We start from the raw sequence: 22,274 nt of genomic DNA, 5'->3' as shown, positions 1-22,274 counted from the left end.
ATCCTAAATTTTGCTGTATGAAAGAAAAGCTAAACACTTAATTTTAGCATCAGCTTTCACTGAGTATAATGCAATAGTATATAAATATCTGCTTTTATTAATATTTTAGGTTTTGTTGGGCCAAACTGGTATATATCTTACTGCTTATGATACAATTCTACCTTCTTTTCTCAATTGTCACATATTTGTATCATCTATGCTAAGTTCATCATAATTACAGGAAGCAGTTATACCAAATGCTACCAAATTTTTCACAAAGAAACTGGATATTTTATCACAAGCATGAACTCACAAAGGCTGTGGTAACACACTAAGATGCACAAAATCAAGTAAGACAAAATACCAGTATAGAGAGGCTAGGTGATCTCTAGATCACAGCCCTCCTTGAGGTATTGTTGGCAACTGAGAGTAATTGTGTAAGGAAGAAATCATTCTTTTTTGAGGTTATATCCACTGATGCATTTTCCTTTTTTGTAGTGGACTGCACTATGCATTTGTGGGCAGCATTATGGAACTTGGTGGGTTACTGAAAAACAAACAAACAGGAAATTAGAAAGCACACATGTTAGAAGAGATAAGGAGAAATTTAAGAAGGCTATACATTTATGAGATGTGTTTATACTCTACTGCATATATGCATAAATTTCTAAAAACATGAATAATAATAAAAATATTTTTAAACTGGGAAGTGTTAAGGCCTTCAATTTTTACAAATATATGAAGACGAATAACCATGTAGTTTAAAAACTGACAGTGATTATCTATGAATACATGACAATAAGTTTCTTATATTAAAAACTGAGAAATTACATAAATAGCTGAATGGTTATAGGGACTAGCTGGTCCATATAACTATGGGTGCCTATAGACTCACAATAGTGAATAATTTTTTGTAATTTTAGTTAAAAGATATCAAATGCCCTCTTCTGGCCTCTGACAATACATTATAAACATGGTGCACCTATGTACATTTAGAGAAAATATAAACATAAAAATGTATTTAAGCTTGTGTGTGTGTGTGTGTGTGCAAAAGTATACATGTTGTTAAAATTGAAGTACCCTGTAATATGAAGATAACAGCAATACAAAGCACCAGACTTTGACAAATAAAAAATCCAATACTGTATGTGGGTTAACATTTTCAGAGTTTTTGGCAAACAAATAAATTCCCAAAGAGCCAAAAAATATTACAGGCTATTGACAACAATATTTTTTTCTCACCAATACTTGATAATAAAACCTCATTACAGAAGAAACCATGTAACACAGCATAGAGATATCAACCTGGTACTGACTGGCTAATTTTCATAGTGCTGGCAGATGCTGTGCATTCTACCAGAATATAAAAGGAACAATAGTCTTGTCCAGCTGTGAACAACTGCAAGCTACTATAATGCCTGACCTATGCAGGTATGCCCACTGATGCAATAGTGGCATAAACAACATGTCGTTGCCAACCACTATTTGAATATATTCAAGTATAACTCTACATGATGAAACCCATACATTGTACAATTTCAGAGCCAAAATCTTGTACCTAGATAGGTCATAGCTCATAGGGGAGAACTGTAGCCACCAGCAGCTATCGGAGCTGGGTTTACCTGAGAGGAAGGCTGGGAATGAAAGTGGAATGGAGTGCGAGAAGCATGGGGCCAAGACAATGTATTCTGATCAAGGCCTGAAGTTTAATATTTTGCTTTCACATCTAAAGCGGAAGCCCCACCCCTAGAGTCTCTTCTCCAGAGGATGGTTGAGGGGATAGCAGCCCAAAGGTGTCAAGACAAGCTCAGCAGGTGGTCCATTCTTCTTAGTTCCCATAGCAGACTGCAGGGTTCCAAGGCCAGCAATGCAATGCCTCCCAGTTCCTACTGTTGTTTGGTCTATTGTAGTAAACAGATCACAAGCCTGTTCAAGGTTGTGGGGGAAGGGCACACTTCCCCCCTTAATTTTTTAAGATGGCAGTGCCAATATCTGGATGGGGCACAATATTTCATTCCATCTAGGGTCTCAAGTGGCCGGGCAACCGTGTCTGGCTTAGGTTGGCATTTATATTACTCCTATATTACCTGTTGTTGAGGAAAATATACATAGCATATTGATGCATGCCTCTGTCTTAGGTCTATAGAAGCTCAAAACACTCTTACACATCGTTGACTAACCGGCCATCATTGGCACACTCTTTAGACCAAAACCACATTTAGACCAAAGGACCTGTGGGCATGTGCTAGATGCAATTCTTCACAGTGATGTATAACTGCCAGGATGAATGGCTGAGCTTGCTGAAAGCAATCCTGTGTGAGGGCAATCAATCTGCTTAAAATATAAGGTTCAAAGGTTAAAAGCAATGTGATTATGCAAGCAATGTAGAAAATAAGGTTGAGAATGGAAATGTTTCAGTATTTAATCCAACTGATAATTAGCAGGGATCAGACATAAGTCTAGCCACCAGGTATATAGTGGGTGGCTTTAAGTAATGGTAAAAATACTCTCCAGTAAGAGTGGGGTTTATATGACAAGTTAAATCAGCTGGTTGATAAAGATTTTGAGTCATCATCATTAGAATCATAATTATTAGGCTGAAGATCTGTGTCCACTTGATGGACCAGTCTTTAGGCAGCCATCAGGCTCCATTCTCTTTTTCTGAAAAAAAATGTAGACTGAACCACGACCCCAAATTAAAACAAGATTGGGACCACAACAAGTATTAGTTAAGGGGTCTCTCCACAAGACCCTGGCAAATGAGCTGGAAGTGACCCGATGCCAGTGGCAATCCACTGTAGACTGACCTGTAGCATCAGTTTGCAGAAAATTTAAAACAAGACAAAAGCAAGGTGTGCTTTTTGTGACCTTTGGGGGTATAATTCCCCCTTTCTAGTTTTAAAAAAAAGGCAATTTTTAAAGAGTTTTTTGTAAAACCAGGGAAGAAGCACCATTAGCTACTTTCCCCATATTTAGAGAGATATGAAGATATTATTTTAAAGTTTCATAATCTCTCTTTCACAATTTCTTGTCCTTGAGGATAATAAGGAGATATCAGTAATATTAAAGTGTCCACAAACATCTCAAATGTTTGACTGTAGTCAAATAACTGTAATATCCAGTTCCATTACTTATCTTAGTCTGATATGAAACAGCTAGCACAGGAAAATAATATAAAATAAATATATAATATATAATATAAATAAATTAGGCAAAAAGTAATTATATTTTTAGTTGCTTCTCTTATTAAAGTAGTTGCAACTAGAAAGCCTAAAAGGTGTCAAATCACATGTACATATTTTATTATTTTTAAATAAAAAATGAGTAAGATCTATTTGTCAAAAGTGATTATGGATAAATCCTCATGGCTTAACACCATTATGAAAAAATTGAAGATATTGAAAACAAGTTTTTGCAATTTAAATTGCACACTTTTTAGAAATGTCAAATTATTGTCTCAAGCTATTACTATTTTGATGCTGTAAAGAATAAGATTGTAGGGCCAAGTATACAAATCTGCTCAGGCATTGTCCTGGGTTTAGGCAATCCAATGAGCTTTTAAATGTCTTATAAAGTTAAGAAACAGTACATGTTTCTTAAATTAAGTTTTATTTTTATAAATAACTATGAAATTTAAGAATCAGCAATATCTAAAAAAGAAACAATTTTAAGCAATTATAAATTATGAGCCATATACTGTCTATGAGTATATAAATTGAAAGCTTGATTTTTTTAGCATTTCAAACAGTGGCTACAATACATAATTTAATTTTGTTGAAGCAGGGAAACTCAAGAAAATAAACATGTGATCTAATTACATATATTGTCTTCTCAATAGATGAGGCATCTGTATATATGTTAAATATAGCAAACATCTTTTTCTATGGGCTGCATGCATAGTAAATTTTAGGAAATATAAAAGCATGCATAAAAAAAATTGTAACAACTTGTCTTTTGGATAATGATCATCAAATTTGCCTAAAAAGTTTGCCATGAAATATGCCAAATATCATTACTTTTCAATAACCAATTTAATTGCTATTTGGAATAAGGAATAAACCTTTTATCCAAAATGCTTTTAGGATTCTATCTTATAATCTTGTATTAACACAATAATAATTTTATAATAGGATGTTCAAACTTTACTTGTAGATGAAGAAAGATAAATCTATATTAATGGTTTCTTTTGCCAAAGGGCTGCTGTGGGCATATGAGTAATAATAACACAAACATCCAACAATTTTTCATAGTCTGTAAAATTTATCTGTTGATAACTAACAGCTTACTCTACTTTCAGCATAGCTATCTCTGCTTACTTAGTTAATTGTCAAGGGGAATTAGGACTTGCATCCCCCTTGAGAATATCAAACAGAGGTTCAAATTCTCCTATGGTAAGCTTAAGATAAGGTTTTAGCTAATTAATATCTCTTAACAATTTTGAAAATCATTAAACACAAATTAAATTAAAAGCAAGCCATTTTTTTTGCATGTACAATTGCAAGCCAGAAGAGGGCACTAGATCCCACCACAAATGGTTATGAGCCACCACGCCATTTCTAGAAATTCAACTCTTATATTTTTAGTTATGAGTCTAGCCTTTAACGGCTGAGCAATCTCTCTAGCCCCAACTATCTATTTTTATTGGCATTTTCTGTGCCACAATCTGCTTAGGATATAACTGAGGTCTCAAATATTGAAAAGATACTGCCTTTGAATCTTTTCTGGAGCAGCTTGCAGAAAACTCTTTCAGAGAGATCAGATAATAAAATATCATACAATGAATTATATATACTAAAGGATTCAAACTCAGCAACAACAACTATATATATATTATATATTATATATTATATTATAATATATATTAAAGCAATTAACCATTCTTAGAGGCAAACCTCTTTAATGATATCACTTCATGGGCTCTCAAAAATTGTGAACAAATTTACTCAATGCAAACCTCCCACCTTTACCAGAAATGTAAAGGAATGGTATAAAAACAACTTTTAGATCTATAATAGTTTTATATGTATTTACTGGAATGGCAACTGGAGTAGGTAAGTTAGGCTGTAATGCCCCATTAGTTTCATAAATCTTATGTTTGAACTTAGTTTTGGATTAATTCAATAACCAATCTTTTTTTTTAGCTGAGTGAGAGTATCAGATAAAAGCCAAGCTTAAGGCAAACTTGTCCTCTAATAATTGTTACATAATTTAAGATTAAGTCTCTTGCTAATAATAAATTGAATCCAATATACATTAGAGGAACCAAAGCCATCTCATTCTCATTATTAACAAATTTCGAAGGAAGCAGATGCAAAGAAACCAAACAATTGAATAATTCTTTTGCCAGCAGGTACAGTTATAAAGTCATGGAGGGAAGCAGGCATAATTTTAATTTTTCCAGCATAATCATTATAATTCTTGGCCCACAGACTCTTGTGAATGTCTTTGGGTCTTAGATTTACCCCTCCTCCCCTGCAAGAAACAAGCAAGTCAAAAAACAAATTCTAGAAAACTCCTTTCTAGGAGCTGGTCCTGAAGACCCAGGACAAAAGGAATGTTTGGCACCTAAGCTTCTGCTGAGCTCAGTCTGCATTGTCTTAATTCAAATGTAAATGTTCTTAATCTTCAACAGGCCTGTTTTCTTAGGCCTGACCCAAAGACTAGGCCTGTAGGCCTGTACTGTGCTGCAAGTCGTTTTATTTTAAACTTTTTAAAAACTTTTTTAAGACATGCAGAACATATTTATACCTTAAACACAGTCAGAAACAATTTTTTCTGGCTGTAATTTCAAGATAAAAGCACCTTGTCACAGAGATTTTTCTAGGACAAACAACTCTTAGCTTCCTTATAGAATCTAAAACACTGCTGGTCCCTTTAAAAGCAGCTTATATTGACAATCAACTTTTGGAAGAGCTTTTCCAGCTCAGCTTGACTCTTAGCTACAAGTGTTAAGAAAACTTATCAGCCACTGCTCTGCATATTAAAACTGCCTTTGAAACCAAGTTAAACTAGACCAAGGGTTGGATCAAGCAATTTTAACAATCTTTTGAACATCAAACATAGAACACCATAAAACATAGAACACCGATCATTCAGACAACAAAACAAAAACCAGACAATTGACAAAAGTGGACATTGGCACAGCAAGGACAAACAATAAACAAAGAAGGCAGAATTATGGATACTACTCAGTGCTCTGCCCTTTTCAGTTTTCCAATTCTTTCAAACCCTGCTCCTCTCGCCTGAGACAGCTCTTAGGCTGTGGGCAGATGCCGATTAATATTCTCCTATCCCCAAATTACTGTCATCTCCTAGATGAGCTTGCATCGAGTCAAGGCTCACTCAATCTACACCCGTATCCCACTTAAGCACACTTTCTGCAAACACAGCCATAACTTAGCTAGCATCAGTGCTGTTTGCTGTTCAACAAGTACTCTGGATTCTCTGTTTCTTTTTCCATTTTGCATGGAGCTCCACCAAGACAGTGTTCCTCAGCTGGTCTTCCATTCTCAGGTTCCACGGTCAGGAGCCAATATGTAGCCACCAGCAGCTACGGGAACCGGGTTTACCTGAGAGGGAGGCTGGGAATGAAAAGGGAATGGAGGGCTAGAGAAGCATGCGGCAAAGACAATGTATTCTGATCAAGGACCGAAGTTTAATATTTTGCTTTCACATATTAAAGGGAAGCCCCATCCCCCAGAGTCTCTTCTCCAGAAGCTGGATGAGGGGATAGCAGTCTGAAGGTGTCAAGGCAAGATCAGTGGTCCATTCTTCTTAGTTCCTGTAGCAGACTGCAGGGCACAAAGGCCAGCAATGCAATGCCTCCCAGGTCCTACTGTTGTTTGGTTTATTGTGGTAAACAAATCTCAGGCCAGCTCAAGGCTGTGGGGGAAGGGCACAGAGAACCTACTTGTAATATTCTGTTAAATGGCCATAATTTAAAACCAAATCCTACTGACTTATCTTTCTACCCATAAATGATGGCATCTCTTAACTATTATCATGAATACTTCTATTTGCAAGATGTGGTAATTAACAGAAACTTACACCTGAAGAAAGGTAGAAAGAATAAGAAATTACAGAATTCTCAGGACTAAATGTGATCTATAAATTACTTTCCTTCTTTTCATGGCCTGAAGATCATTGGCGGCCAAATGAGTTCATGTATGAAAAAAAGGAAGATGAAAGAAAGAAAGAAAGAAAGAAAGAAAGAAAGAAAGAAAGAAAGAAAGAAAGGGCTCTTTTGGACAAAGCCTAAAAACTGCACATATGAGTTTATAGTGAATGTGATAAAATGTATAAGTCCTGTGCAAGACCATAACAGACCTCATCCTAACATGAAGAGGGAAGTTGATCATAAAGTATCAACCCTACATGAGGAGTTATTGGAAACTGACATTTATGAGGAGATGGATGTTGGTATCAGGCTCCAAACCCAGTGACATCACATCTAGGCTACCCCCACATCGTTGCCAAGGCAACAGCCGCGCACTCCCAGAATCCACCTGGCTACCTCACCTTTACCTGGGAGATACTACGTCACCGCCCATATAAAACAGGCAGGACCCCCCTGACTCGCTCTCTTATCTCTTCCACCTTCCTCTCCCCACCTTTGGCCTATCCCCTGAATAAACCTCCTCCCCCTTGGAACCGCGTGGTCTGGAGTGGTCTGTTCTGAACTGCAGTTGGATTTCTTAAAGCTAACAATGGAGATTCTTTCACCTACCCTTTGGTAAATAGTGTTGTCTTTGGAAAGTCAATCATAATTCAGTGGAAGGCTCCACTTCAAAGAATATAAGAGTTGCACAAATTGAACTTGATATGCAATAAAGAGAGAGAACACAGTGGTAAAAGGGTAGAAATTGTGAGATTGATCTAGGAGTAAGAGATGTATGAAATACATTGTAGTAAATTCTCAAAAAATTAATAAATATAGTGATAAAAATACTTTGAAACATGAGAGTACAATACAGACATCACAAGCTGTGCTTGTAAATAATTTTTTAAAAATTTCACCAAAAACTGGAATTGACCAAATCTTGCCTAATGTTTAACAGGTATTTGTTATAAAGTATTATATAGTGATAACACAATTGTGCTTCATGAGAAGTAACATAAATTATTCTAATAATGAACAAAAAATGACCCTAGGCTCTACATCAGTATGAAAGATAAGCAGAGAAATATCAAATGGCTCAACCTTGGACTCTATAATGAACTTTCACTAGAGGTAGATTATTAGAAATTGCAGTATATATTTGTGTGGACAACAAAGTATAGTACATAGACAGGAATGCAGTTTGAGAATTGATGGTCATCAGCTGCTGTGAAGCCACCAAGTTTCTCACGATTATTTTTAAAAATTTTACACTGAGAATCTTTAATCTTGTGTATGATTATTTATACCAAAAATTGTTGACGTATTTCTATCTTAATAATTTATTCTATGAAAAACTGTTAATACAGCCACAATATTATATATAATTCTTAATATAATTGTTAATAAAATATAATGGTGGCTTTACAATGTAAGAATTGGTCTTTTAAAGTAAGTATTATGTAACTCAGAATCATAAAATAAGTTATTAATTTATATTTTCACATTATGGAGTATGTAACTACTTTAAGACTATATCCACTTCAGTATACAATTTTAAATATCCATATTGAAAACTATGGCTTCCAGTTGTGCATGCACCTGGAGCAGTCCTAAGGCATCAGCTCTGTACTCAATACCCCAAAACACAGAGGAAGCTGGACTTCCAGGAGATCTAACATGCCCAGGAGCGTAAGTGAGAAGGACATGGCACCCACCCCCAGAAACAAAACCAGGGAGTAAGTGGGACCCACAGGGACACAGGAACTCCCTCAAGTCCAGGGGTACAGGACCTTCCTGTTTGCACCTGTGCTCAAAGGAGACCTGGGGCACAGGTCTGCAAACAATCCCCCCCAAACTCAGGGTAGGCTGGACTCCCAAGAGCTCTAACATGCCCAGGAACATAGGATAATAGGATTAGAGGATCTCAGAAGCCTGGGAACACCAGAATTTCAGGATCCCAGAAGCAGCTTCACTCCCAGGAACTATCACAGCTAGGATCTCAGGATCCCAGGCATCACAGACAGCTGGACTGTGAGGAGTTCTGACAAAACCAAGAAAACAGAACAGACAGGCTCCAGTCAGAGACACTGAGTGAAGGTAGCACTAGAAATAACCAAATGGCAAAAGGCAAGTACAAGAACATAAGCAACAGATACCAAGGTTACTTGGCATCATCAGAACCTAGTTCTCCCACCAAAACGAGTCCTGAATATCCCATGACACCAGAAAAGCAAGATTCATATTTAAAATCACTTCTCATGATGATGAAAGACTTTAAGAAGGACATAAATAATTCCATCAAAGAAATACAGGAGAACACATGTAAACAGGTAGAAGCATTTAAAGAGGAGACACAAAAATCTCTTAAAGAACTACAAAAAACACAACCAGTTGAAGGAATTAATCCAAAATGATACAGGACATAAAACTAGAAGTAGAAACAATAAAGAAACCACAAATGGAGATAACCCAGAAGATAGAAAACCTAGGAAAGAAATCAGGAGTCATAGATGCAAGCATCACCAACAGAATACAAGAGATAGAAGAGAGAATCTCAAGTGCAGAAAATGCCATAGAAAACATTGACATGCCAGGCAGTGGTGGCCCATGCCTATAATCCCAGCACTTGGGAGGCAAAGGCAGGCAGATTTCTGAGTCCAAGGCCAGCCTCATCTACAGAGTGAATTTCAGGACAGCCAAGGCTATACAGAGAAACCCTGTCTTGGGAAGAAAAAAAAAAAAAAAAAACTAAAAACATTGACACAACTGTCAAAAATTACAGAATGAAAAAAAAAAAAAAAAAAAAACTAATCAAAACCATCCAGGAAATCCAGGACAAGATTCTAAACCTTCTGAAGCTAAGATTCCCAACTTAAAGGGCCAATAAATATCTTCAACAAAATTATAGAGGAAAATTTCCCTAACCAGTAAGAATGGCTAAGATCAAAAACTCAGGTGATAGCAAATGCTGGTGAGGATGTAGAGAAAAAGAAACACTTCTCCATTGTTGGTGGGATAGCAAGCTGGTACAACCACTCTGAAAATCAGTCGGGTGGTTCCTCAGAAAATTGGACATGGCATTACCTGAGGACCTAGCTATACCACTCCTAGGCATATACCCAGAAGATGCTCCAACATATAACAAGGACAGACTCTTCTATGTTCAGAGCAGACTTATTTATAATGGCCAGAAGCTGGAAAGAACCCAGTTGTCCTTCAACAGATGAATGGATACAGAAAATGTGGTACATTTACACAATGGAATATTACTCAGCTATTAAAAATAATGAATTTGAGAAATTCTTAGGTAAATGGATGGAAATAGAAAATATCATCCTGAGTGAGGTAACCCAGTCACAAAAGAGCACACATGGTATTCACTCACTGATAATTGGATATTAGCCCAGAAGCTCGCAATACCCAAGATTCAACTCACAAACCACATGAAGCTCATAAAGAAGGAAGACCAAGTGTGGGTGCTTCCTTCCTTCTTAGAAGAAGTAACATAATGCTCAAGGGAGCAAATAGGAAGAGAAAGTGTGGGACAGAAACTGCACAGGTTGCACATAAGGTTTTTAGTGTTTTGTACTAGCTTATGAAAATTGTTTTGAACATGTGTGTTGGCAATAGGGGAGGAGATTACTAACCAAGTCCAGAGTCCTTTTCTAAAACACTGTTGGCAAATAAACAACAGGAGAGTATAAGACCAAGCATGAGAAAAGTTGGAACACTTATTAAGGGACAAAAGATTTGGCAGATCTGAATGGACCCCAATTCTTCGTGGTCCATACCAGGATGCTACCTCTTACTGAACATATGTCAGTCTAAAGTGAAACAACCCAAACAGTACAAAAGATTGTATTTAGATTACAAGCTTGCAAAAAAGTATAATGATGTCATCTGTGCTACTCTACACAGTCTTATGCTTTGGGAAAAATAACTCATATAACCAGGAGGTTTGTTTGTACTGTCTAATACCTTTGCTAACCTGTGACTAATGTCCATGTGGATGCAGAATCACCAAGTCAATTTATGGTGTCTTGAAGCAGGTAACAGTAGGTCTACAAAAGTGTTGTACTTCTGTTAAGCTTCCATTTCATAAATTTAAAATCTAAACATTTAATCATTTGGTGAAGAACCTAAAAGTATACTAAAGTCATCTCATAAAGAATCTGTGACAGTGTAGATTATATATGTAAGTATGGTTTTTTTTGCCTTCAGATGCACCAAAGTGAGTATCAGATTCCATAACAGATGGTTTTAAGTGACAATGTGCTCAGGACTTCTAGAAGAGCAGCAAGTGCTCTTAACCACTGAGAGATACCCCAGACTCAAAGAGATATGCAAGCTATATATTCACCAATAAGTGCATATTAGCAAAAAACACAGAATACTCATGATACAACTCATAGACCATATGAAGCTTAATACGAAGGAAGGCCCAAGTGTGGATACTTCAGTCCCACTTTGAAGTAGTAATAAAATAATCCCAGAAGGCAGAAGGAGGGAAACAACTTTCTAGAAGAGGAATTGGTGAGGGTAAAAGGAGAAAGGATCAAATATGGGGAGAGAGGAAGAGAAACCCAGAAGGCGTGAGAATGAATGGAAATATGCAGCAGTAGGAAGTGAGGGGCAAAGGGAACCCCTAGAGTCTCCCAGAGACCAAGGATGTGAGAGATTCCCAGGACTCAATGGGAGTAACCTTAGTTGAAATGACCTTCAGTGAGGAGATAAAACCTGAAGGGACCACCTACAGTAGATAGACATGGCACCCAGTTGTGGCATGGAGCCACCCTCTCATTTTCAAAATATTTGAAACAGAAATGTTTCCACCTAAAGGAAGTTCAGGGATAAAAATGGACCAAAGACTAAAGGAAAGGCCATCCTATGACTGGCCCAACTTGGATTCAATTCCATGCACAGGTACCAAACCAGGACCCTATCACTGATGCCAATTTGTGCTTACAGACAGGAGTACATGGCTGTCCTCTAAGAGGCTCTACCAGCATCTGACTGAGACATATGCAGATACTTACATCCAACTACTTGACTGAGGTCCTGGATCCCTATGGAAGAGTTAGAGGAAGGATTAAAGAGCTAGAGTGGATGGCAACCCCAAAGAAAGAACAAAAGTAACAACTAATCTGTATTCCTCTGCTCTCCCATAGTTTATACCACCAACCAAGGAGCATACATGGAGTAGTCCATGGCCCCTGGCATATATGTACCTGATATAGGCTTTATTTGGACTGAGTGGAATGAGATGTGCTTAAACCTGTAGAAACTCGATTCTCCAGAGAAATGTGATGATGACTGGGATGTGGTAGGTAGAGTGGGAATGTGGGGACCCCCTGCTCAGAAGCAAAAGGGAAGAGGGAAGGAACCAAGAACTTTAGACAGGTGAATGGAAATGGAATATAAATAAATAAAAATAATTTTTAAAAAGAAATGTAAGATTTGTATATATATTTAAGAAACAAGTACTCTCTTTCAATATTATGGGGACAGTTTGTTGGCATTGGGTTAGAAGATCCCTAAATGGTGACTAGATCCCACAGTCTTGAAGCTACTAAGACATTGGGTTTTGAAATTTTTTCACCAGTGGTACCATAGCACAAGTGCTAATACTAGCAGTAAGTGTATAAAAATATACTCATTAGGACAGTCATGGTGCAATTGTTACTGGTGCAGCTAACAAATTTCAGACATGTTTAAGAGCAATTGCAAGAAAACAACCTGTATTTGTTATTTTAAATGAATGTCCAGTATAGATAATTTACTAATGCTGTCATATGGTGGTCAAATGTTCAATGAAGAATCATTCTCTGTACATAAAGATGAAGAAAAAATTAAACAAAGAATGTAAGATTCAAAGGAAGGGGAAGTGATCATGAACAACAATTTTCTGATGGTCTGGTGATCTTTAGTCAGGCAGCTAAGAATGGCTTCAGAGATTGCGAACTAAATTTACACAAGAATCTACATGTTGGAGCATGTAAAAAGAAAGCATCCAGACACATATAAGTATGTTGTAATAAGACAGTTAACATTCCCTGAAGATAAAAGACATGCATCATGAATGAGTATTTCTGTATGTGACCTCATGGTGTCTCATGGCTGTGCATGCCCTTGAGGTTATCTGTTAGAATATATAGGACCAGGAAACTAACTGAATATACAAATCCAGTGAACCAGATCTCCAGAGACAGAACTCATCCTGCTTAGGAACTCCTCATGATGGTGCTGCCATCGAGTCTACCTCACTTCTGTAAGTAAATCGCCCCAACCCCTATTCCTCTCTTAGTAAAAGTATTCAGTTCAGTGGATTTATGAGTTTATTTTAATGGGATTCTTTCCTTGGAATCTTTGATGTTCTATTTGGTGTGAAGAGAAAATTGGATTAGTAGTTTTTATCATCCTTTAAATTGTGACATGTTGCAATGTTTAACGAGATTCTGTGTTGTCTCTCTCTTGAGGAGAGGGAAAATGAAAGTGTTCCTTATATTCCATGGGTAGAACTGATAGGAATTATTAAGCAGCTTCTAACGCATAGGACACCTTCTAGAACAAAAAGAAATCTCAAATAGACAATGTTTTGGAGTTTTAGAAATTGGAAAATTTGAGGGTATAAATTCAGTGGATCAATTTAATATTATCTTAAGGCAGAAGAAACAGAATTTCGAGTAAAAAGTACTGATGGTTGGTGTTCTGACTTTTACGTTAAACAATAGTAAACTATTTTAAAAACAATTTGAACATGTAATGCTTCTCCAACATAAATATGGTCAGATTATATTAAGAGAGTTTAATCTGCTGAAAAATTATTAGGCAGATTAGCTCTAAAAATAGTAATCTGAAGTTCTTGGTGATAAAAATCTCTGATAAAGTTTTATCATCTTAGCAGTTCTAAGTTGATATCATACATTGGACAACATCTATTCATCTTTTTGTTAGTAATCATTGTGATTGTATGTATGGACCAATGTATAGAGGAAGCAAAGAGGTAAACTGTGCTATCCCTGTGCCATAAGTATCCAAAATATTGACATCAGACATGATGATTAAAAATTGAATATTCTTCAAGAGTTTGATAACTGAAAATGAGCTTAAATTTGAAAGATAGTAAAATATCTAAAAATGCCTTAAAATACAAGGATAAAACTAATTTTAACTTCATACCTTTGTAAAATTAAAAAGCAGTTCTTAAACAATACAAAAACTGTGACAACACCTCCTCCTCAAACTGTTATTCAGAAAAATTATGTGCAGAAGTACTTAGAGTACCTTTTTATGCCATCATAGCACATATCCAATACACATTCATGCAGGAAAAAAATGAAAAACAAACAGGAAAAAAAAAACAAGTCTAAAAAAATCTTTGTCCAGATACAACATTTCTGGGCCTAGGAGAACTCAGGTTTATATTTCATCTCCAATTGTGTTTTGTTTCTTGTAACAGGGGCACTCCTGCTGGTGGTGGTCTCAAACTTGTTGCTGTGGGAAAAAGCTACATCAATTCCTGCATGTGAGACAAAAGAGGGTGGCTGTTGGGACCCGCTTGAGGAAACACTTAAGAGTGCCATTCAGAGAGCGAAAACCAACCGAAAACTTGCTAACGAGTTCTATGTAGAGCTTGTAAGTACCTCAACCACCATACAAATACTTGAACTGCACTAGAACCTGAAACACTAAATATTGTGACTGAAACTTCAAAAAATTCTCCTTCATGGATAAAAGATGCCCCAACAGCTAAAACAGGGACAGGGCCAATTGGACAGGGTCATAAAATTTCATAGAATTCAATATTAATTTTTTCTCTACTTTATTAAAAATTAAAATATGACAATGGTAGAAACTTTTAAAATGTGGTGGTGGGGGGGGAAGAACTCTCATTTCCTGTTTATTTTTTCATTCAGTATCATGAAATTCTATTGGTCATGTTCATTTAGCACACTGCAGTACACTGTAAAAGATGTGCTTTACATTGAACTACATATTTGTAACAGAGATAAAGTAAAACGTAAACAGGCAAGAAAGGAGGATTGGAAGAAAGGAAGAGAGAGAGAGAGAGAGAGAGAGAGAGAGAGAGAGAGAGAGAGAGAGAGAGAGAATCTAACCTTTTTAGAAGCCCATAAATATGAGGAATTGTGGCTTCAGGGTAGGAATAAAAGTGTATACATTCCCTGATTGGTGATTGTCATTTCTCAAGGAAAGAAAAAAAAAATGACACTATAAAAACAGGCAACCTGTCAATATGATGAGCAACACAAGAATTTGTCACTGGTTAGAATAAACATGTCATCATATTTTTATTAACTAGATGCTATTTTTCTCCCCTAAACATGACTCAGTACCACAACAAATTCTCAGCTGGACAATTTGCAGATCTTGTAAGTACCTTATTTTCTTCTAGTTGTTTCACACTAAGATCCTCATGTCAGTGACTGTGCTTTAGAAGAGAAAGCATTATACAATATTTGTATTTCCTGTTCTTAATTGAGAGTTTTCAACTTCTTAGCCTTCACAATTATTCATTAAGCTTTCATGAAATAGCTGCTTATTTGAAATAAATAAAATATTCAAAACTAATTCATATTTATTAATAATTTTTATATTTTATTGACTTTCAATTTACATAGAATTTACCATAAAATAGTTCATTTTGTTCATTTCTGTGAGTCAAAATGCATACAATTTAATTCCAAAACTATTATTAACATGTCCATATATATTCTTTAGTGTTAAATTAATGAATTTATAATTTTGTTGTCTGGGTAAAGAAATATCAGTACTTATTGACAGAAAAGAGAAAGGTTAGAAATATGTGCTATGGCTTTATGTTGAAATGCTAAACAATGGTAATAATTAAAACACTTATTTCTTTATCAATTTAATCCTTTAAGTGTCTGCCTTCTTTAGCCTAACTTTTGAAAGTGAAGAAGATAAGCATTTATGAGAGGAAGGAGGTAGGTATTCAAAGTTAATAAAAAACCAAATTAAATTACAGGAACAATGTATAGAGACAAAACTACATGACAAATGGTTTCTTAATATCTTAATATCTGTGTTTTATGAATTATATATCTCAAAATTTAAAAATCCACTAAAATGCATTAATATTCTGGTCATGTAGTTATTTATGATTTCTGAAATCTGTTTTTGTTTTATTTTCAGAGGTCAAAACTGATGATGAAGGAAGAGGTTGCTTTCAGAGCTGGAACTTACTGCCATTCTAGTCTCGTAAAACTCCCAAGATTGGACAAAGATAGCATAGTTGTTGATGTGAGTTCCCTTCCTGGGTTTTCTACAGAATTTCAGAAGTAATACATTGGTTTTTATACTGTCAGTTATTACAGGCATTATGATAGAAACAGTATCCATACATGCAGAAAAAATGAAGAAGTATGAAAAATAATCACATTATAGTATTAATAAATTATAAATAAAATGAACTACAAAAGTGTAAGAAATGCTTAAATACAAGATTTAGAGAATGGTATTTTAGAAATGACCAAACACTCAAATATTACTTACTATATATTTTTTAGAATTATTTGAGCTAAATAAACTATTCATATACTTATTGGATATATTCTTACTTCTCCATTAGTGATAATAATGTTGCTGTATTTATTATATGTTATTAATTAGTTCTGCATGATAGCATTCTATGTTACTGAACACTATCCCCCTTCTTGATTTCCAAATCTGTCCGGGTTCTATTTCTTTTATACCTATCTCTTCATCACTCTATTATTATTTATGCCTTTACAGAAAGCCTAAGTAGCAGAATAGTACTGTGAAATAATAATTTATATTCCTTAGGATGCAACAATGCCCAAATTCATGATGAGAAGGTCTACATACCATAGCAGCTCTATTTTAGGTTGTGATGTAGTACTTCCCTCATACATAATATATATGAATCCCTTATTGAAAAGAATTATAACTACTTACACCTGCCTCTGTCATACATCAAACATTATTATTCCCTATTAAGTACTAGGAAAAACCATTTCATAAATTGATGAACAACTAACCAAATAATAAAGAGCTCACTGAAAAGAAAGCTGTACAATTGCATAGGGAGAGCAAAGTATGATGACCTAACCTCAGAAAAATGCTAACTGACAAAAACTATAATTTTTTATAATATATTATATAGAAAATATAGCAGTTGTTTAAGTGTTATACTTCCAAACTATGTAACATCTATACATATGTCACATAAACAAAGGAAATACATGTCTCAGTTCAGCTTCTTTACATGAATATTACAGGTAACAAACCTGCTAAACTGAAATTAGTTAATGCAATTGTTCAATTGTGTTTCACAGATGGAATGGTATTTAACAACTATGATAAATTTTGTGGGTTCCTGGGTTAGCCCTCTATACCAGCTAGTGATTGAACTGAGTGCCATGGAAAATGTCCATGAAACTACTCTCTCAAAAGCCAAGGAGATCGAAGAGAACAACAGAGAAATACTTGATGACCTTCGATGGATATTCACCCAGGTGAGCATTTCCCATTAGTTATTCTCACTCATAAAATATGTGGGTTGTGGAAATTAACAACAGCAGCAACAACAAAAAAAACAATTTTTAAATACCATATCTTTCCAAAGCGAAACATAAATATCTGATATTGTTCACAATCTCTCCATAAAACCGTGTTTTTCAACCTGTGGGTCATTAGACCTTTGGTGGTCAAATGACCCTTTTACAGGGGTTGTATAACAGATATACTGCATATCAGCTATTTGCATTACAATTACTTCAATTAACAAGATTACATTCACTAACTAGGAATGAAAATAATTTTATGGTTGGGGTCACCTCAGCATGAGGAACTATATTAAAGGCTCACAGCACTAGAAAGTTTGAGAACCACTGCCCTAATAGGTTGCTGGCATCTCCAACCCTTTCAGATGCTTCTCATCTCTTTCTACTCTGAGATCAGAATGAAACACAGAGGTTCCTCTTAGTCAGATAAAAGACATCTTTCCTGGTTGGAGGAAAAGAGCTCTGGTCCTTCAATCACAGTCAATCCTACAGTCTGCGTATTAAATCACCATCTGATCCTCATCACTTATAAAATATTTATACATAGAACTTATGGATGTTAGATTTAGTAGAAGAGTGGTGTATATAAGCTGCTGTGAAAAAAAACATAAAAAGACGTGTAAGAATTTTCTGAGTGAATAACTAATATGAGCTCTTACATTTGCCCAGGATCAAACAGAAATTTCTTATATTTCCTCTGCTTCTGAAAAGGCAAATTTCCTCTGCAATTAATTACATGATAGAAGAAACGCACATGAGTCTTCACCACAGATTATAAAGTCTAACTGCTTGAGAGTCTCTTGGCTTAGATAAATGAAAACTCATAACAGATGGAAGCAACACTTTTCTGAATGTATTTCTTTGAATGGAAACAGAAGAAATAAGGTCAAAGGAACACTAACAATAAAATGAACAATTAACTGATTATCATTTTGATTTTCAGGTCTATCCTACAGCAGAGAAAAAGGAAGAATTTCCTAACTGGGGATATCTTTCATCCTTAAAATCAAGTAGCAGAAGTTATAAATTTTTGGCAATGTTTAACATTTTCAGATGCCTAAGACATGATGCACAGGACATTCTATTTCATCTCCAAATGGTGGAGTGTCGCATGATTCCAGATAATTGTTTTCCTCGGAATATTCCATAATAGCCATCACTGAACTTTTGCTTTTAATTATATACATTCCAAATGCATATGTTTATATAGTGTGTTTGTTTTGAAAAAAAATAAAAATATCCTTCTTTGAAATATCTAAATGTAAAAAGCCTATTCATCTATTGATCACTGAGTATAAAATATATCAATAAATTTAGGTTGTCCAAATCAAATATATTACAAATAATAGTTGTTAATCTAGCAAATAAAGTTAAGTTTTCCTTTAATTAAGTAACATTTATTTCACAGAATTGTAATAAATGTCAAGTTATTATAATCAAAGTATAAAACTCATTAACTGATACATTATCCTAATTAGAATTATAAAATTTTTAATATATAATTTTTAATGTATCATGACATTCCGATTGTTCTTAAAAAGCAATGTTAACAGTGAAAGCAGAGCCATGTGTGAGATTTCCAAAAAACTTGATTTTTAAAAACTAAAATTTGTTTAGGACACAAATATCAGTTAGTGATGATCTCTCCAAGATGACATAGGTCCAACTTTAAGTTTGCTCTGCCATAGCATGATCATAGATATGTTCTACATGTTTTCATTTCTCTTTGTTTAACAAGTATTTTGTTGATCTATGGTACTTTATTTAAAATACTACACACTTCGTATTATGTGTGTGTTAAAACAATAGCCTTAAGATTGGCAATCCCTTGGGATGTCTGCCGTGATACTCTGATGAAGCAACAAGGGTCTGTCATTCTGGCTCCAATTGTATGGATACTCACTTGAAAACCAAGCTGCACATCTGCTATAAATATGCAGGATACATAGGTTCAGCCCCTGCACACTCTTTGGTTCATGGTGAAATCTCTATGGAACCTCATTGCCCAGTTTAGTTGACTTCGTAGGTCTTGTGATGTCCTTGACCCCTTCGGCTCACCCATTTTCCCACTTGTGCACAAGACTCCCCAATCTCTGCCTGATGTTTGACTGTGGGTCTCTGTATCTGTTTTTATCAGCTACTGGATGAAATTTTCTGGGAGAGAGTTATGGTATGTTCCTGTTTGCAGCATAGCAGAATAACATTAATAGTCTAAGGGGTTTGCTCTACTTCAATAGGATGGATCCCATGTTGGGCAAATCATTGGTTGGACATTCCCTCAATTTCTGTTCCATCATTATCCCTATCTTGTATTGTAGTATATTTTTGAGGGGGCGTGCATTCAAAGGTTTTGTGGGTGGGTTGATGTTCCCTTCCCTCCACTGGAAGTCACAACTGGCTACAGGAGATGGCTAATTCAGTCTCTATAACCTGAATTGATAGGATTCTCAGCTTGGGTGACTCCCATGGACATTCAAGGGCCTCCAGTGTCTTTGCTAGCAAGAGTGGTGCTGTAAGGCCCCCAAGAATGAAGGACCTCACCCAAGCCTCGGGAATTTGAGGCCACCCATTAACTGCAAGACACCGAACTTGATGTAATCAGCAAGAGGCATATTTTAATCAGTATACTGAGGTCAAGACCCATGACCCATGCAGGGGCAGTGGGGTCTGACCCCCGGGCTTTGGAGACAGAGAGAATTTAAAGCCCAAATACACAACTCAGGGGCGAAACCACAACCCAGGGGGAGTAAAGGATGGCTATTGGAGAACATCTGTGGAAAGTCCCAGCCCATTATTCAGTTGGTGACAGGGTACAAAGAACAGGCTATTCTCTAAGAGTCTATAAGTAATCAGCCATTTATCTTGTGGTCGGCCAAGTTCCTGGTATCCAGGGTGCATAGGCATGCTAACTTGAACTCCCAGCTCAAACCCTATTCAATCTATCTTATGGTCAGTTTTTAGTTCCTGGTACCCATAGCGCTTGGTCACACTGTCCTGAACTCCCAGCTCTGAACTCTTATTTATTTTGTCTTATGGATAGCTAGTTTCCTAGGACCCAGAGCGCAGAACAAGCTGATCTGCACTCTTGACTCCATCTGTGGAAGGTTTAAAAATTTTTAACTCTTTCAGTGCTCCCCACTGATTTCCTTTCTCACTATCAGCCTTCTCTTGGATCCCCCAGACACCATATCTGATTGCCATTTGGAAGTATGGATACCACTACCCACTACCTTTCTCAACCAATTCCCTTTCTTCAACCACCTCTAAAGGCTATTTTGTTTCCCCTTCTGAGTGAGATTCATACATCCTCATTTGTTTCCTCCTTATTATCCAGTTTCTTTGGATCTGTAGATTATATCAAGGTTATGCTGACTTTACAGCTAATGTCCAATTTTAAGTGATTGCAAATTGTTGCAGCCCTAGCTGCCCCACACTTGGGGGCCAAAATGTTGCCAGCGAGCTGTCAGTGTTGGAACCTGCACTGCCAAAAGCCTTGGGAGCTAAATTGTTAGAGCCCCCACTGCTCCCGGCTGCTCTGGTCTATGGGTCGGGGTTCAGCAAGAGAGAGAGAGAGAGAGAGAGAGAGAGAGAGAGAGAGAGAGAGAGAGAGGATGAACTCGAGGAATGGAGACCAGGCAGAGTGTGATTCAATCCTGTTTACTCTTCAGTCTCTCTTCCTAGTCTAAGTCCCAAGTCTTGAGTTCCTAGTCCCTAGTTCCTAGTCCCTAGTGCCTCCAAGTTCCAAGCTTCTTCCCAAGCTCCCTTCCAAGTGCCCACTACAAGAGCCTAATACTTAATAATAATTCTCCTTCCAAGTTCTCTAATTCAAGTGTCTGTCGCCTTCCTCAATGCCTAAGGCCTACTGATTTCTTCTGTCTGCCTCTCACCTTTTATATGTCTCATTTCTAAGCCACACTTTTTTGTCACACCCTTAAGTCTTATCTCTAATCTGATCTCTAAGTCACGCCCTTAAGTCTCGGCTGTAAATCCCACCTTTAAGTCTCACACACCCAATAGAAGATCCTGGGTATCTAAAACAAGATGTTATCAAAGTGTGCTTAGCTGTTGTAGGCTACTGTAATCAAGTCTCTTGTCAGGGTATATAGCTCAAGATAGCTGCAAGGATGATAGCCGCCTTCTGTTGGCTCCCCACAGCAAACAATACATTTCTTTTGTTGTCTGCATTAACGGACTCAGGATGATATTCTCAAGTTCCATCCATTTGCCTGCAAAATTATGTGTCTTTGTTTGTAATCATAGATTATTATTCCATTGTGTAAATGTACTATAATTTCTTTATCCATTTTTTCAGTTGACAAACATGTATGTTGTTTCTAGTTGCTGGCTATTATGATTAAAGCTGGTTTGAAAATAGTTTGAAAAAGTGTCCCTAATGTATTATGGGGAGTATTTTTGGTATATGCCCAGGAGTTGTATAGCTGGGTCTTGAGTTAAATACATTCTCAATTTACCTAGACACTGACAAAGTGGTTCTGCAAGTTTGGACTCCTATCATCAATGGAGATGTGATCCCTTTGTTTCAAATCCTCACCAGCATGTACTGTTCCTTGAATTTTTAGCCATACCCATTTTGAAATGTGTTCGATGGAGTCACCGATTGGTATTGATTT

The 22,274-nt window shown here is 36.3% G+C and overlaps 1 protein-coding gene across 1 annotated transcript; it reads left to right on the top strand.

The window, feature by feature from the left end:
* Window positions 1-13,315: 13,315 nt before the first annotated feature.
* LOC117713361 (prolactin-8A8-like) lies at window positions 13,316-18,793 on the top strand. Its single transcript, XM_034509587.1, has 6 exons — window positions 13,316-13,346; window positions 14,538-14,713; window positions 15,430-15,468; window positions 16,253-16,360; window positions 17,416-17,595; window positions 18,587-18,793. Exons 1-6 carry the CDS (start codon window positions 13,316-13,318, stop codon window positions 18,791-18,793), a joined length of 741 nt encoding a protein of 246 aa, XP_034365478.1.
* Window positions 18,794-22,274: the final 3,481 nt, after the last annotated feature.

Source organism: Arvicanthis niloticus, chromosome 8, assembly GCF_011762505.2.
Source record: "Arvicanthis niloticus isolate mArvNil1 chromosome 8, mArvNil1.pat.X, whole genome shotgun sequence".
NCBI classification, from domain to species: domain Eukaryota; kingdom Metazoa; phylum Chordata; class Mammalia; order Rodentia; family Muridae; genus Arvicanthis; species Arvicanthis niloticus.
Note: the sequence above shows the minus strand (reverse complement) of the source record. Positions and strands in the feature narration are given on the sequence as shown.

Bases quoted from the DNA above. Each gene is read 5' to 3' on its own strand.
- LOC117713361 (XM_034509587.1), top strand. From the start codon at position 13,316: ATGGTGCTGCCATCGAGTCTACCTCACTTCT. The intron at 15,469-16,252 runs GTAAGTACCTTA...TTTTATTTTCAG, and splicing joins CTGGACAATTTGCAGATCTT to AGGTCAAAACTGATGATGAA. The intron at 17,596-18,586 runs GTGAGCATTTCC...TTTGATTTTCAG, and splicing joins TTCGATGGATATTCACCCAG to GTCTATCCTACAGCAGAGAA.